This window comes from Pleurodeles waltl, chromosome 8 (assembly GCF_031143425.1).
Source record: "Pleurodeles waltl isolate 20211129_DDA chromosome 8, aPleWal1.hap1.20221129, whole genome shotgun sequence".
In the NCBI taxonomy this organism is placed as follows: Eukaryota; Metazoa; Chordata; class Amphibia; order Caudata; family Salamandridae; genus Pleurodeles; species Pleurodeles waltl.
This window is the reverse complement of record NC_090447.1, coordinates 602,026,009-602,042,390: the sequence shown is the minus strand read 5'-3', so window position 1 is coordinate 602,042,390 and position 16,382 is coordinate 602,026,009. Positions and strand designations below refer to the sequence as shown.

Here is a 16,382-nt window from a genome sequence, read left to right as displayed (position 1 = left end):
CTACATCGTTATCTTTATAATGTCCACTTAGATTATAAATCGGACTGCATGCAGAATAGATCCTCCTACTTCACTGCTTCTCCCAGACTTTGTTTAGCATGTGAATTGCTAGCTGTTGAATGAAGAAAGCACAGCTTTAAACCCTCCTTCTCAGACCAAAATATTTGACCCTGGGCAAGTTACTTATTTTTCGTCTGTTTCAGCTCCCTCATTTAAATAATTTGAGAGGACAGTAGACTCCGGCTCGGTTCCTAACATCTCTAAAATATTACACTTACTATTGTCAGAAAACTAAGCGTCCAAAACATTTTGATTGCTGAGCTGGTAATTGTCTCACTTGTAGGACCGATGGAAGCAGTTAGATCCTTGCTAACATGATCTCAGCTGACTCCTATCCCGCCGATGCAGAGCGAAGACTCACTGTATCTTTAAGACGCAGCTCATGCACTACACAACTATATTTATTTGATGGGTGCCACCACTGGCAGCCAAAAGGAGAAACCCATTAGTTTTGATAGTGCTTGTTTACCAAAGCAAAGGGTGTTTTATCCTAATTTCTAAACACTTACCTAAGTAAGTTACTCTGGTTTCCTCAATGTAGACAGTCAAAACTATTGCTCATGTCCTTCATTATTTTTAAATAAACATGTTCAAGGTTCAAAACACATTTTATAAAGTTAACTACCCCAAAATAAACAAATAATATAAAACATACATAACCGGTAACTTGTATAATATAGCCCTGTACTGCCATGAAGGGGTTCGGTTATCTACGTAGTACCCCCTCCCTTAGGTAAGGCAGTGGTGCTGGCATTCATCCCCTCAAATTGTTGTGTGGCGGTACTGGGAAAGCTGGGAGGGCCCTGTTTTTTTGTGTATTGTTTTTTTTGAGTACCCAGCTTACCCTTGGGTCATTTAGGTGCTATGGTGTATACAAAGCCCATTGAGCATGGTGACCGAGATGTAAGACAAATCCCACTTCAATCCACAATTGGACTATTAGGGGTTGGGGGATGTGTAATAGTCTAACAACACCGCCCTCCCTTGGGCAAAACGGGGTGGTGAATATATCCTTTGCCAGTCCTTAGGCAAGGCAAAGACTGCGTTATTGCACCTCACAGGAGAGAAAGGGCACAGTCCTCGCCAACTTTCTGGGAAAAAAAGCGCAGCAGAGACTACTGCATGAAATTGCGAGTCCAAGGAAAGAGGTTGTCATTCTTGAAACCAACGTGCTTTATTACTGAAACTGAAATGGGATGCTGATGTATTTCACTATCCCAGAATGCATTTGATCAGAGCGTCACAGTGCCACCAACAATTAAGACTTCTCAAAGGTCAATGCCAACCAACTGTTGCTCATCCAGCTTCTCACGCACATACGCAGGCTTGGAGAGCAACTGGGATGAGCCCATGATCTCAAGTTCTCCTATTAATCCAAGTACCATCTGTAAAAGTGTAAGATTGCAGACCTTGATATTTAAAAGGGAGCCAAGTAAACATTAAATACAGGTACGGGGTGGGGGGAGTCCTGAAGTATAGTGCAAGCTAGCGTGCTGACTTTGGAAAAGAGGGTGGGTCTTGCAGACTGTTGGAGACAGTCTCGTCAACTGGATAACAATCTAAAGTGTCAAATATTGGCAACAGATCACAAAGAACCAAAGTGCTAACACTATTGACATTGGATGCTATATGCAGATCGTTCAAAGAAGCAGGATTGTTCGGCACTTCTACTCCATATACTGAGCCAGATGTATTGTCACATGATTTTCTAACAGCTCCGCTGAAGCCGTAGTAAGGGATATCGACCTAAAGTTCACTGCAGCATTATGATCTAATCCAGGCTTTTTTAAGCACGGAAAGAACTTCTGCCTTCCTAAATTCATATGGTCCTGAGTTAGTCACTAGGAAGGAATTCAAGATGGCTTGGAGAGGCAGGTCCATTTCAGGCCCAATTGTTCTCCAGGTAAAAACAATGGCTTAGCCAAATCCTGTCCAGACAACAGAGATACATGGACAGAAGTGACAGAAAAGGGAAAGTTGAGGACTAAGAAAGGGTCTCTTCGCTGAACCCAAAGTCTGATGGATTTACATGGTTTTTCAAACTTGTAACCAGAGTCAGCTCTTGGGCTTCTCCAATCAGATCAGAGGGCTCCTGGATTGACATTTCCGTAGACAAATTTTAGGCACCACACAGCTTAATAGAATAAAAAATGAAGTGCGGGACAAAACTGTCCTGCATCCTCAGAACCATCAGCATTCTAACACACTATTTACAAGTTTGCTAGTGATTTTTGGAACCAGCGTTCCAGGGGACGTTATAGCATAGCTTTATGGCTGGAGCTTAACAGGGCACTGCCCACGTGAACACAGGAGTTTTCATCCAGCGTACAAAGGATGCATTATCTCAGTTGGTTATGGGTTTAAGATTATCATAAAGATGATCACAATCAAGGCCTGTCACTTAAAAAGTTCCCCTACCGAACCAACAGGATTTTCCAAGGCAATTTTCCAATGCTTATATAGACGTTTTGAGCCATGAAAATAAAATAATTTTGTGCATATACTAAAACTGAGGTGGAGTTAGGGGAGGTATGGTGGCGAGCATGGATTCAATAGATGTCGGGTGATCTAAGGAAAAAGAAAGAAGTCATAAAGGGGCAGAGTAAAGAGTTTTAGAAAGTTTGGGGTACCATGGTTAAGTCACACCCATAACGCATGAAAAATAAATTAGCAAAAGTGGCGACATTTTGAATTGGGTGTTTAATGTTGGCCCAACAGATCATCCGTCACTCGCAGTCACCTAGGGTGCTTATAAAAGGTGCATTATATTTTACCATAGTCAAGCACTGGCTTTAATTAATTAGAATACCTGAATGTAAATTTCAATGTGCCAACTTACCTCGCATACTTTTTTCTACCCCGCTGTTCCCTTGTAAAAGCTTTGACCACTTAATTGCTCTCCTGGTGAGTACCACAAGGTATCTGGAAAGAAATTCCTCGTAGCCTGCATAATCAAAGCTGTCCGGCCTTTCAAATCCATAGGAGTCAATTCTGGAGAATGAAAAGGAAGGGGAGGAAAAAGTAAGTCATGCAAAGACATAATTTCTTTCAACTGAAGGAAAAATATAGGTGCAACAACATAACACAAACCTTAGTTGTACACATTTTCACAATCTAAAATTATTCAGTAAAAAGCCAAATTACTGTAAATAACAGCTTTTCTTTTCAACAAACAGCAGAAAAATATGTTGTTTTTCACAAGCAACATGGTGTGTAACCAAATAATGCCAATTTGGGTACGAGTGAAATTTACAAACAATACAGCTTTGTGGCTCATCATCATCTGACCAAATCCCTGATGCCGTTTAAATATCAAAGTATATATTAAGATATTACATGTCAACCTGCAAATTCTGTATAAATGCCAGTGTCTAATTTCCTTATTATATGCGACTTGTGACGGCCCCAGTTGCCTGTAATAAAGAAATGACGTAGCAGCTGTAATAATATATAACAGTTGACTTCAGACATTACAATGCCTGCTGAAGGGAAAGATAGATCCCAGAGCTTAATTAACTCCTTGGGTGCTACTGAAGTGACCTCCCCTCAATATCGCTCCCAGCTTGGGTACTATTGAGGGAGGTCACGTCAAACCACCTGGCACTGGAGCAGCAGCTGTTGTGTGCTGCTCTCGTGCCCCCCCCGTCATCCCTCCACCCGGATTAGAAGTGGAGGCCTTCCCTCTCCGGCTCAGGGGGTGCGCGACTGTCCTAAAATTGAACATCCCCGTTCTACGCACTTGCAAGGAACTGCGCAAAAAGGGAGGTATTGATGGAAAGCTAAGAAACCCCAAGAGGGATGAGATTTCATGGCGCTTCAACCAGAACCAGGCATTTTATCTGTGGTTAGGTGGAGGTGGATGGGGAAGTTCAAGTGAACATTACCTTGCACCTACCAATTCAAACAAGTAAATAAAAGCACCACATTTCTTGAAGATAGGTGGGGTCTTTTCTTTAATTCCAGAAAAGTACAGTGAATCATTGTCATAAATAGCGTTCTGCACTACTATTTCATGCCACATATAGCCCATGTACCGCAGGTGCTGTGCACTAGGATAAACTTAGTGGTCAGGTTGTTGGTGGATAGTCATGACGGGGTTCCACATTTCATGCTTTACATCATCCTACATTCCATAAACATTTTAGCTTTCTCTGGATGTCATGCTTCAGTCCTATTTTAAGCTAAGTGATGCCTGCTTACTGGATACTGTGAACTGAGTTGCCTACAGTGGTCAGGTTTTTGGGGGGTGCTTGATGGGCTCCAACAGTTTATGCTTTACATCATCCTCCATTCTAAAATGTTTTTGCCTTTCCCAAATGATGTGTTTCAGAATTGTTTGAATCCAAATATGACTTCTGCATAGTGGATAGTTGTGGGCTGGTCTTCCTCATGGGTTACCAAAAGTCGTGCTTTACGTCATCCTTCATTCTATAAAAAGCATTTGTTTTTATTTCCGGAATGGGCGTTTCAGTAATGTTTTATGTCAACCATTGTCCATGTATGAGGATACTGTGTACTATGTGTCTCAGGTCCTCATGGTGGGGCACCATTTGAGAACTCTGAAGGCAGCATGAGTTTTTCCAATGTGCCTGTTACTGTGTCATAAATGTGTTAAACTATGTGCTTATCTATTTTTTGGCTTCTCTGCAGAGCATACTAATCAAAGGTAGTATATGTGCCAACTGCATTACCATTTTGTGTGAAATTGCGTGATGGTGTGAGGAAATAGCCTCCTTTTCGCCTGGTTACCCCCACTTTTGGACTCTTTGTTTGTCAGTGTGTTTTTTCTGTCTCACTGGGATCCTGCTAGCCAGGACCCCAGTGCTCATAGTTAAAACCCCATTTGTCTGTGTGTTTTGTCTGTCTCACTGGGATCCTGCTGGTCAGGACCCGAGTGCTCATAGTTTGTGGGCTAATGTGTGTTGCCAGTAGTGCCTAACTGTGTCACTGAAATTCTGCTAACCAGAACTTCAGCGCTCATGCTCTCTCTGCTTCCAAATTAGTCACTATAGTTTAGAAACTTCATTTACCAATTCCAATTGGCACACTGGACCCTCCTTATAAGTCCCTAGTATATGGTACCTAGGTACCCAGGGCATTGTGGTTCCAGGAGATCATTATGGGCTGCAGCATTTCTTTTGCCACCCATAAGGAGCTCAGACAAACCCTTTCACAGGACTGCCACTGCAGCCTGCATGAAATAGTGCACACACTATATCACAGCCATTTTCACTGAACTTAAGTAACTCATGTCACCTATATGTCTAACCTTCATTTACTGAAGGCTAGGTGGGGGGTGTGGCCAAGGACCTGGAGATGGCGCACGCCTGAATTTCTCGCTCCGGAGGGGCCGGCGAGTAGGGGATCGGAAGCGCGCCTTCCCCGGGCCGATCGAGGTCCAGGCTGTGGGGTGAAGCCGACGGAGGGGACCGAGAGTGGGTGGGCTCCTGCGGCGACCCCGGAGAGTGCCGGAATCGGCCTGTCGGAGAAATTGGAAGCCGGAGGCCTGAGCGCGCAGCTGAAGCCGCGGCCTCGCGTGGAGCCACAATCTGAAGCGGCGCGAGGGCGGGCGGCTCAGAGTGGCGGGGGACGCCGGGCGAGCTCCCCAGCGGCAGCGGAGGTGTCGGAGGGGGGCCTGGGAGCCCAGGTATGGTCGCGCCCAGTCGGGGTGCGACGAGGCGGCGCCCCCGGAGGCGGACGGCCCCGGGAGAGCAAGAGGGCGGGCCCGAGATCGAGGATGCGCCGCTGGGCTGCGGGCCGAGGCGGCTCGGAGGCCCGAAGATAGCGGGGGACGCCGGCGGAGCCTCCCTGCTGTGGCGGTGAGGCCGATTGGGGCACGGTGGCCCAACTGAAGACGCGCTCTGTTGGGCGGCGGAGAGGCGATATTATTGAGCACGGGCGAGGCCCTAGAAAGGATTGGGGACGGAGCGAGGCCATGAATGAATGAGTGACGGAGCAGGGAGATTCCGAGGTGACGGCCTGACCCGGGGGCAAACGGTGAGGCCGCTTGACTTGAGGCGGGGCTCTGGGCCCTGGCACACACCGAAGAAGCGGAATGAACAGAGGACAACGGGCCCGGGTGAACCCCAGCAAACACTGGTGAGATTGTTGCGGGTCAGATGGTCCACTCGAGTTGGGTGCCAGAGCTGGGTGGCCCTGGACAGCGTCGACCCGGGACCCCAGGGTGCTGACCTGATATCCGGGGCGGGAGGATCCAGCTGACAGGATCAAGCCAGCGAGGCAAAAGGATCAACTGACGGAACTGGTGAGTGGCGGATCGCGCCCTGGGGGTGAGCGGAGGGTGGATTGCCCAGTAGATTGAACTGCGGACTCCCCCGGGCGCATTGGAGTGCTGGAGACCCTCTAAAAGAGCAGGACCGAGCACAGAAGTGTAATTGGTGCAACGTGGGAGGCAAGCGGGAGGCAATTCGGACCCACGAAGAAGAGCAACAGTTGTGAGCCTATGACGGGCTAAAGGGCCTGGAGTTGAAGAGGCTAGCGCCTAAACAGAGAGTGCCAGCATGGAGCCCCTGGCGCCACGGCCTGGGAAAAAGTGGGTCCTGATGGGGTAGTGGGATCCCGTTGAGTACCAACCGGGAACAAGGGTGAGGCCTATGGTGAACGGGGAGTGACGTCCCGGACTGGAACTACAGAAACCGCTGGGGCCATTGCTGAGGGCCTCCGGGGCGAGGCCTGTTGCTGATCTGATGCCCCCCAAGAGCCGCCACAAGAACAGAAACATGGACACTGTGGCTCTGGCTGAGAGCGGGGAACCGGACCTACAGGGCCACACGCAGGTCAAAGTCCAGGATACTTTAGATAAAATACTCGGGGCGATTGAGGATACCAAAACAACGTTGCAACGGGAGATCAGCCAGGTAGCGGTTGAGGTGTGCCTACTGAGAGCGGACCACCACAAACTGGCAGACAGAGTCAAAGAGACAGAAACCGTACTGGCGGACATTGCACCAAAGCAGAAAGACCTGGCGGCTGAAGTGACCTCCCTGGTTGACAGAGTGACGCGCCTCGAAAAGAGAGCTGAAGATGCGGAGGGGAGGAACAGAAGGAACAACGTGCGCGTGGTGGGCCTCCCGGAGGGGGCAGAGGGGGCGAACATTGTTGAATTTCTGGAGAAGTGGTTTAGTACGACAGTGGCGCCCGGGCGCCTGACCCCTTTCTACACGCTGGAGCGGGCGCACCGGGTACCGGCGAGACCCCTTGCTCCGGGGAGGCCTCCCCGGGCTGTGATAGCTAAACTCTTACATTACAGAGACAGGGACACTCTCCTGCAGAGGGCCAGGGAATCGGGCCCATTTAAAGTCGTAAATGGGGAGGTGACATTATTCCCGGACTTCACCCTGGAGGTACAAAATAAGCGATCTTCGTTTCTGACAGTCAAGAGAGCCCTAAGGGAAGAAGGAATCCAGTACTCGCTACTCTACCCAGCCAGATTAAGAGTGATGCTAGAAGGGAAAACAACATTCCTCCAATCCCCTGAGGAGGCATGGGAATGGCTGGAGTCACACAGCTCCCAAGCGGGAGGTTCCGCAGGAGAGGGCCCGACTGTGGGCAGGGCTCGCCGAGCACTGAAGGGAAGAAAGTCCAGAGATCGTAGACGACTGGCACCCACGCAAACACAGAAAGAGAAAGGCAGGAAGGAAGCACTGGAAGCAGTGGCACGCATGGGTGGTGAGGCATCCCCCCAGGAAGGTTCTGGGAATGAAACGGACGACACGTTGGTGTCCTCTGCGGGAGACCTGGAGCATTCGGCCCGAGCCCCGAAGGTGACCCCACAAACGTCTGACGAACTTGGCTAGCCTGGGCCTGCGGAAGGTACCGGAGACAGGGCATGTCATGTGAAATAGCGGCCCCTCTGGACTTGGCCACCCCCCCGGACCAGAACCTCACCTATTCAATAGAATGGCGAGAACTGCTGATAAGAGATTGAACAAGTTGCACGGTTGCATAGTTTTCTGGGCAGCCCACAGGTTAAGAGGTGCCCTGGGGATCGGGAGTTGGGATACACAGTTACAAGTTAATATGGCACAGTGGGTGGCGAAATTAGATCATGGCAAAGACATGAAAACGTGGGAAAATAACTCAGAGGCTTGGGAGAAGCGGGGGCATTGTCACCAGACTGTTATCATGAAATGGCTGATTACAATTTATTGACCTGGAACGTTAGGGGGATGGGCACACCAGCTAAAAGGCACAAAATACTCTCTTATTTAAAGAGGAGGGGGGTACAGGTGGCATTACTGCAGGAAACTCACTTGGCGCCTGGAGAGGGAGAGAAGCTAAGACGCAGGTGGAGGGGGCAGGTGTTTGCGTCGGAATACTCAGCCTACGCCAGAGGTGCATTAGTATGGATCAGAGCGGGGGTCCCCTTCACAGTGTCCTCTTCCAACATAGACCGTGAGGGAAGATTCGTGATATTAGAAGGGAGGCTACAGGGTATACCGATAGTCTTAAGCTGCATTTATGCCCCCAACCAAGACCAGGTTCCCTTCATGTCGAGTCTATCGAGACACCTCACACGCCAAAGTGCCGGAGAACTATTAGTAGGGGGGGATTTTAACGCAGTGCTAGACACTAATATGGACAGGTCCACCCCGCCTCTACAGGGGGCTGCGACAATTAAAACAGCCAAAAGGTTGAGCGAATGGCTGGACACGTGGGGGTTGTTGGACGTCTGGCGAATGCATCACCCAACTGCCAGAGATTACTCATATTACTCGGGTCTCCACCGAGTGCACACAAGAATTGACAGAGTGGTCTGTACGGCAGGCCTGATAAATAGTATGACACGCTCGGAATACTTAGCCCGCACCTTGTCTGACCATAATCCCTTACTAATAACGATGAGGGTGCCGGAGGATAGACCCCCCATACCGTCATGGAGACTCTCTCCCTCAGCACTTGAGGACCAGGCGTACAGAGAGGCCCTACGTGGCCACCTGGCAGAATATATCGAGACGAATAATGGGTCCACCCCCTCCAGGGCCTTGGAATGGGAGGCACTCAAAGTGGTGACGAGGGGCTTCTGTTTGGGGCAGTCGGTGGGGGTGAGGCGCACACTTGAAAAGGAACTGAATGCCCTGGAGAAGGACATGCACGAGGGGGAGCTAGGACAGGGTAAGACAGCTCAGGAGAATTAAGAATATAACCGCGCCCGCAGAGAGCACTCTTGCATTGAAGAGCAGCTCCGGTGCCACGATAGGCAAAAATATTTAGCATCCCTGCAGGCAGAAGAGGGCAGATCGGGGAGACTGCTGGCATGGCTGGTCCGCCCGGGGGGGCAGGGTGAGCCTATCACATGTGTGATAGATGGGGAGGGATCCCGCAGGCTCAGGCCGGGCCCCATAAATGACGCATTCAGGGAGTACTATACGCAGTTGTACGGGAAACCCAGCGAACTGCAGACGGAGTCTTTTGATAGGTACTTACAGCAAACTCCACTACCAACACTGAGTGTAGAGGAGAGAGACAGCCTGGGGGGACCAGTATCGGTGGATGAAGTAAACGAAGCAATAGCGCAGTTAGCACCTGGAAAGACCCCAGGAACAGACGGTCTCCCCATGGATTTTTATAAAAAATACAAAGCGCTGCTGGCTCCCCAATTGACAGGGATGTATGCGGAGGCACTGCAACACGGAGAGCTACCGCGCACAATGCGGGAGGCTCTAGTGGTGCCGCTCCCCAAGACAAAAGACAGAGAAGCTTCGGTGACGGACTTTAGGCCCCTATCAATGTTAAACAGTGACTTCAAAATTCTTAGCAAGATAATGGCGGCTCGGTTACTCCCCCTTATGACCAAGTTAGTGCACGCGGACCAGAACGGCTTTGTCCCCGGCCGTAGTACCTCCCTGAACCTGAGACGGGTTTTCACGATTTTGCACATGCCCAGGGACCTGAGGCCGTCAGAGGGGGCCTTACTCGCGGTGGACTTCGAGAAGGCCTTCGACTCAATCAGGTGGGACTATTTAAGGACTGTGATGCTTAAAATGGGGCTGGGGGAGGAGTGGGTGAAATGGGTGGACTTGCTGTACTCATCCCCACTAGCAAGAGTAAAAACCGGAAGGACGATCTCCAGTGCATACCCAGTATACAGGGGAACTAGGCAGGGCTGCCCCTTATCCCCACTATTGTTTGCCCTGGCAATTGAGCCCCTGGCATCGCAGCTGCGGTGTAAAGGCATGGGTAAGGGAATCGTTTGGGGTCCGACTGAGCATATAGTTTCTCTGTATGCAGATGATATACTTATCTACCTGAGGGACGGGTCAAGTTGACTCACGTGGGCACTGGGGATATTGGAAGACTTCGGGGCCTATCTGGACTCCGACTTAATCGGAGGAAAACATATGTGTTCCCGGTGATGCCAGACGGCGTGCGCCCTGATGCGTGTCCAACTGACGTAAATTGGGCCCCGCGGACATTTAAATACCTGGGCATACAAATATTTCACGAATTGAGCGACCTTAGGGACGGTAATCTTGGTAGGACACTCAGATCCCTGCGCTCCTCGGTGGGGTTTTGGAGATCATTAAAACTAACAATCATGGCCAGAGTGGCGCTCTCAAAAATGGTCATGCTTCCACGCCTCCTCTACTACTTTGCTAACTTACCACTACAGGTCCCCTCTGCATGGTTCCGAGAATTGAACGCCCTGCTCAGAGAACTGATATGGGATGAGGGCCGCAGAAGAACGGCGCTCTCGACCATCTGCAGACCGACACGGTTGGGGGGTCTGGGCGCCCCGGACTTTGAGGCTTATTACCTGGCATCCCAGTTACAATGGGTGGCCGGCTGGCTGGCGGGTAGGGGACGGCTTGACCTGGCTACCGCACACGGTGAAATTGACACAGCTCGGATAGCAGCAAATATGGCGGGCAGGAAGATTGCCCCCATTAGAGACAACATAATGTACAATGTGGCGATGAAATGCTGGAAAAAGTGTGAGAGGAGGTCTGGGGTAGGGCCGCCTTACTCTCCCGCTTTGCCACTGGCGGCCGTCGCTCTGGACACGGGTGCGGGAGAGCGAGGGGGACTGGGATTGGGACCATGGACGAGAGCAGGGATAGTGACAGTGGGGGGGCTATTCAGGGAGGGGGTGCTGAGGAGCTTTGCGGATGTAGCAGGTGGGGGAGTGCCACAAGGACAATTCTTACTCTTCTGGAGGCTGGTGCACACCCTGAAGGAGCATTGGGACACGATCAACGCAGAACCCGCTGCCCACGGGGTGTTGCACCTCTTGATGACAGCAGGAGAGGAACCTCACTTGATTGCAAAAATATACCGAGCCCAAATAGAGGCAGCTGTAGACCCCCTGCAATCCCTAAGAGAAAAATGGGTGAAGACAATTGGGCGGGATATGTCCGAGTCAGAGTGGAACAGAGCACTAGCTTATCCTAGGGTGATCTCACGCGACACGAGGCTGAGATACATCCAATACAATTATCTACACAGAACATACCTCACCCCTCAAAGGCTGCACCGCATATATGGGGGGGTGCCTAGGACATGCCCCAGATGTGGAGACGGTGAGCCCGACTTTGATCATATGATGTGGGGATGCACGACACTCCAGAGGGGTTGGAGCGCGATGATGGCGACCCTCACGGAGCTGTTCAAGACGGAGCTCCGGCCAACCCCTGACATATGCCTATTGGGCCTTAGAGCCGGCGCCAAATGGAGCAGGGTTGGGGGTCGTTTTCTTGACCTGTCCCTAGCCCTCTATAAAAGACTGATTACGAAGGGTTGGAAGTCTACTGCACCCCCCTCACTGACAGAATGGAGAGTCGATGTCACAAGATGGTCCAGAGCTGAGCTACAGGTCCTTAAGGCTGAGGAGGCCAGGGGAGTTCGCCAGACCCCCATCGCCTCGGAATGGGAAAACCTAGTGATAAACTGGGACGACCTAACGAAGGGGCCGATAGCACCTGAGGGGGTGGGATGAACTAGCCGAAGGGCCCAACAGTTATGCTGGTAGGGGGAAGGTTTCTGAAACCATGACGGGAGGAACGCTAGGCGCCCCGCCAGGCCGGACGCAGGGAGAGAGAGTGCGGGGGATAGGACACAATAACAAAAGAATAGAGGAGGGTGAGGTAGCGGAATATAAGCCAATCCCACATAACATGAAACTACATGACAACCCTCCCCTTTAGAAACGAAGCAGATCCACCCACATAAGCCAATAAGTTTATATACAGTTTGTAGTGGAGTTAAGTCTGTTATAAGGTCACTAATATAAAAAGTAACAAAGGGTACTGTAAGAACTGACACCATAAAAACGGATTGATTAAGAGATGGAAACAATGATGTATAAATATTATAAAATTACTGAAATGAATAGGTAATTGTGAAACACATTGAAAGCAAAGCAGAACAGAGGTGCAGATCAGTTAGTAGAAATGTACAACAAGGACAAAATGTTACTGTAAATAGACCTACATATGTAAAACAGCAAACAGTTAATAAAAATATATTTAAAATAAAAATACTGAAGGCTAGGTGCAAAGTTACTAAGTGTGAGGGCACCCTTGCACTATCAAAGGTGCCCCCACACTGTCCAGGGCCAAATACCCGGATTTCGTGAGTGCGGGGATACCATTACACATGTGCACTACATATAGGTCAATACCTATTTGTAGCTTCACAATGGTAACTCAGAATATGGCCATGTTAGGTGTCTAAGATCATGGAATTGACCCCATTCGAAATCTGGTATGGGGGGGGGGGGCAATCCCATGCATCCTGGGGGCTCCACCATGGACCCCCAGTACTGCCAAACCAGCTCTCTGAGGCTTGCACTGCAGCTACAGCTGCTGCCACCTCACAGACAGGTTTCTGCGCTCCTGGGGTCTGAGCCGCTCAGTCCCTGGAAGGCAGAGCAAAGCATTTCCTTAGGGAGGAGGGTGTGACCCTCTCTCCCTTTGGAAATAGGTGTTACAGGCTTAGGAGGGGTAGCCTCCCAGAGCCTCTGGAAATGCTTTGAAGGGCACAGATGGTGCCCTCCTTCCATAAACCAGTCTACACCGGTTCAGGGACCCCCAGTCCCTGCTCTGGCGCGAAACTGGACAAAGGAAAGGAGTGACCACTGCCTTGTCCAACACCACCCCAGGGGTGGTGCCCAGAGCTCCTCCATTGTGTCCCTGGCGTTAGCCATCCTGTTTCCCAAGGTGTGGGGATACTCTGGAGATCTCTAAGTGGCCAGTGCCAGTAGGTGACGTCAGCAACCCCTCCTGATAGGTGCATACCTGGGTAGGTAGCCAATCCCCCTCTGAGGGCTATTTAGGGTATCTGCTGTGGGTTCCCCTTCAGATTTAGCTTGCAAGTTTCCACCAGCAATCCTCTGCAACTCCTGCTTCATCCTCTGACTGTTGGATCAACCACAAACTGCTCCAGGAACTGCTGTAACTGCAACAAAGTATCCAGAAAGGCTACTGTGACCCTGCAACTTCAGCTCCAGACAGCGACTGCAACAGTTTCCAAGGTGTGCACGCTCTGAGGACTCTCTGTCTTCTCCCTGCACCAGAAGGACCAAAGAAACCTCCTGTGGCGTGACGGAGTCACTTCTCTGCACCAGCAGGCACCTTCTAAGGTGACGACCGGTTCTCTGGGACTCCTCTCCTGACGACGAGCGTGCTCCCTGGAACACCGGTGGTGGACCCCTTCGACACGGACTGTCCTGAGGTCCAGCTGTCCAAATTTGGCAAAGGTGAGAGCTTGCCTTCCCCTTTTTCGACAGAATCCCATGTGCACTGCGTCAACTCTAGCTCCTGAGGCCTCCGTGCACTATTTGCAAGAATCCTTCGTGCACAGCCTGGCCCAGGTCCCCAGCACGCCATCCTGTGACGCTCACCTTGCTGAGTTATTCTCCAGCAGCGTGGGACCTTCCTTTGTAGTGCTGCAGTAACCACAATTTGCACTTTCTTTGTCCCCGTGTCCTGGGACTCCCGTTGGTGCTGCCTGGTCATCTGTGGATTCCCTCCAGTGTTGGGAGCCCCCTCTGCCTCCTCAGTCCAAGTTGAGGCCCGCAGGGCCCTCCTGGGTCCAAGCAGCACCATTTTGATGCAAACAGTGACATTGCTTGAACCGAGGCTTGTTGGACGAGCACAGAAACTTGCCTGCATACACCATCTCGACGTGGGACATCCTTTGCATCACGCAAGAACCCACAGCCATCTTCTTTGGTGCTCTTCTGCAGACTTCTTCCACCCGGAGAATCCTCTTTTGCACCATCTTCTAGGTTGTCAGGAGCTCCTGTCCTTCCTGGGATCTTCTGCGACTTCTGGACTTGGTCTCCTCTCTTCACAGGTCTTCAGGTCTAGGAATCCACCACTTGTTGCTTGCAGTCTTGCTTGGTTCTTGCAATAACTCTTATAACGACTTGTGATGTGTCCTGAGGAAACTTGCCGTACTTTACTCCTACTTTCCTGGGCTCTAGATGGGATAGTTTACTTACCTTTGTGGTTTTCTTACATCCCAGTGCCCCTCTACACACTACACTTGCCGGGGGGGGGGGGGAGAATTTGTGATTCGCATTGTACTTTCTTAGTATATGGTTTGTGTTGCCCCTAGGCCTATTTCTCCCTATTGCATTCTATGGTATTTCTATGGTATTTTGTATTGTTTTCACTATTCTGTGACTATTTAGTTACCTGATTTTGGTCTCTAGTGTACATATTGTGTATAATACTTACCTCCAGAAGGAGTATTGCCGCTAAGATATTTTTGGCCTTGTCCTACTAAAATAAAGTACCTTTATTTTTGGTAACACTGAGTATTGTCTTCTATTGTGTAGAAGTACTCTGTAACTATAGTGGTATTGCAGGAGCTTTGCATATCTCCTAGTTCAGCCTAAGCTGCTCTGCTACAGCTACCTGTAGTCAGCCTAAGCTGCTAGAACACTGTCTACATTTCACTAATAAGGGATAACTGGACCTGGTATAAGATGTAAGTACCTTGGGTACCCACTACAAACTAGGCCAGCCTCCTACAGATGGTAGGCAGTTTTGGAAATAAGGTTGCAGTTTATTGTGTATATCTAGAATTTTGCATGTTACTAACATTTCTACTGTCCATTTTGTGTTTATGCTGAAAGTGTGTTCTCTCTCTCTCTCTCTCTCTCTCTCTCTCTCTCTCTCTCTCTCTCTCTCTCTCTCTCTCTCTCTCTCTCTCTCTCTCTCTCTCTCTCTATATATATATATATATATATATATATACACACACACACACTCACTAAAAAAAACAAAGGCTACAGGGTTGTTACAGTTAGGAAACAGAATACAAAAAATCATAGAAATTCACTTAAAAAAAAATCAAAGGTTACAGGGGGATATACTTACATTCTGCATTTGCCTGCACAAAACCATAGAATTTCAGCACTTACAGCTATTTCAAGTAACTATAATTTGCGCCTTAAGAGTCATGCATCCACTGTGCGGAGGGAAGGAGGGTTGTCGGCAGAGCCTGGCTTCGCCCTGCAGCCAACCCGCTATAACTACCCAACCCTGCACCATGCACAGCCATTGGCGGTGCGCGGCAGGGGTTCGCTGCAGGGCCTGGCCTTTGACCAGGCCCTGCAGCCAACCCCCTATTGTAGGAGGCTGGACTGGCTTGTAGTGAGTACCAAGGGGTACTTGCACCTTGCACCAGGCCCAGTTATCCCTTATTAGTGTATAGGGTGTCTAGCAGCTTAGGCTGATAGATAATGGTAGCTTAGCAGAGCAGCTTAGGCTGAACTAGGAGACGTGTGAAGCTACTACAGTACCACTTAGTGTCATATGCACAATATCATAAGAAAACACAATACACAGTTATACTAAAAATAAAGGTACTTTATTTTTATGACAATATGCCAAAGTATCTTAGAGTGTACCCTCAGTGAGAGGATAGGAAATATACACAAGATATATATACACAATAGCAAAAATATGCAGTATAGTCTTAGAAAACAGTGCAAACAATGTATAGTTACAATAGGATGCAATGGGGAAACATAGGGACAGGGGCAACACAAACCATATACTCCAAAAGTGGAATGCGAACCACGAATGGACCCCAAACCTATGTGACCGTGTAGAGGGTCGCTGGGACTATTAGAAAATAGTGAGAGTTAGAAAAATAACCCTCCCCAAGACCCTGAAAAGTGAGTGCAAAGTGCACTAAAGTTCCCCTAAGGACAAAGTAGTCGTGTTAGAGGAATAATGCAGGAAAGACACAAACCAGCAATGCAACAACTGTGGATTTCCAATCTAGGGTACCTGTGGAACAAGGGGACCAAGTCCAAAAGTCACAAGCAAGTCGGAGATGGGCAGATG

The 16,382-nt window shown here is 49.6% G+C and overlaps 1 protein-coding gene across 2 annotated transcripts in view; it reads right to left on the bottom strand.

Annotated features, from left to right (window-relative positions):
* The window catches only part of GRTP1 (growth hormone regulated TBC protein 1), a 626,114-nt gene that overhangs the window by 544,369 nt on the left and 65,363 nt on the right, over positions 1–16,382 (bottom strand). For both annotated transcript variants that reach the window (XM_069204672.1, XM_069204671.1), the window contains exon 2: positions 2,900–3,051. In XM_069204672.1, coding sequence (XP_069060773.1) covers positions 2,900–2,906 — 7 coding nt within the window. In that variant the 5' untranslated portion in view covers positions 2,907–3,051. The remainder of the gene's footprint in view (positions 1–2,899; positions 3,052–16,382) is intronic.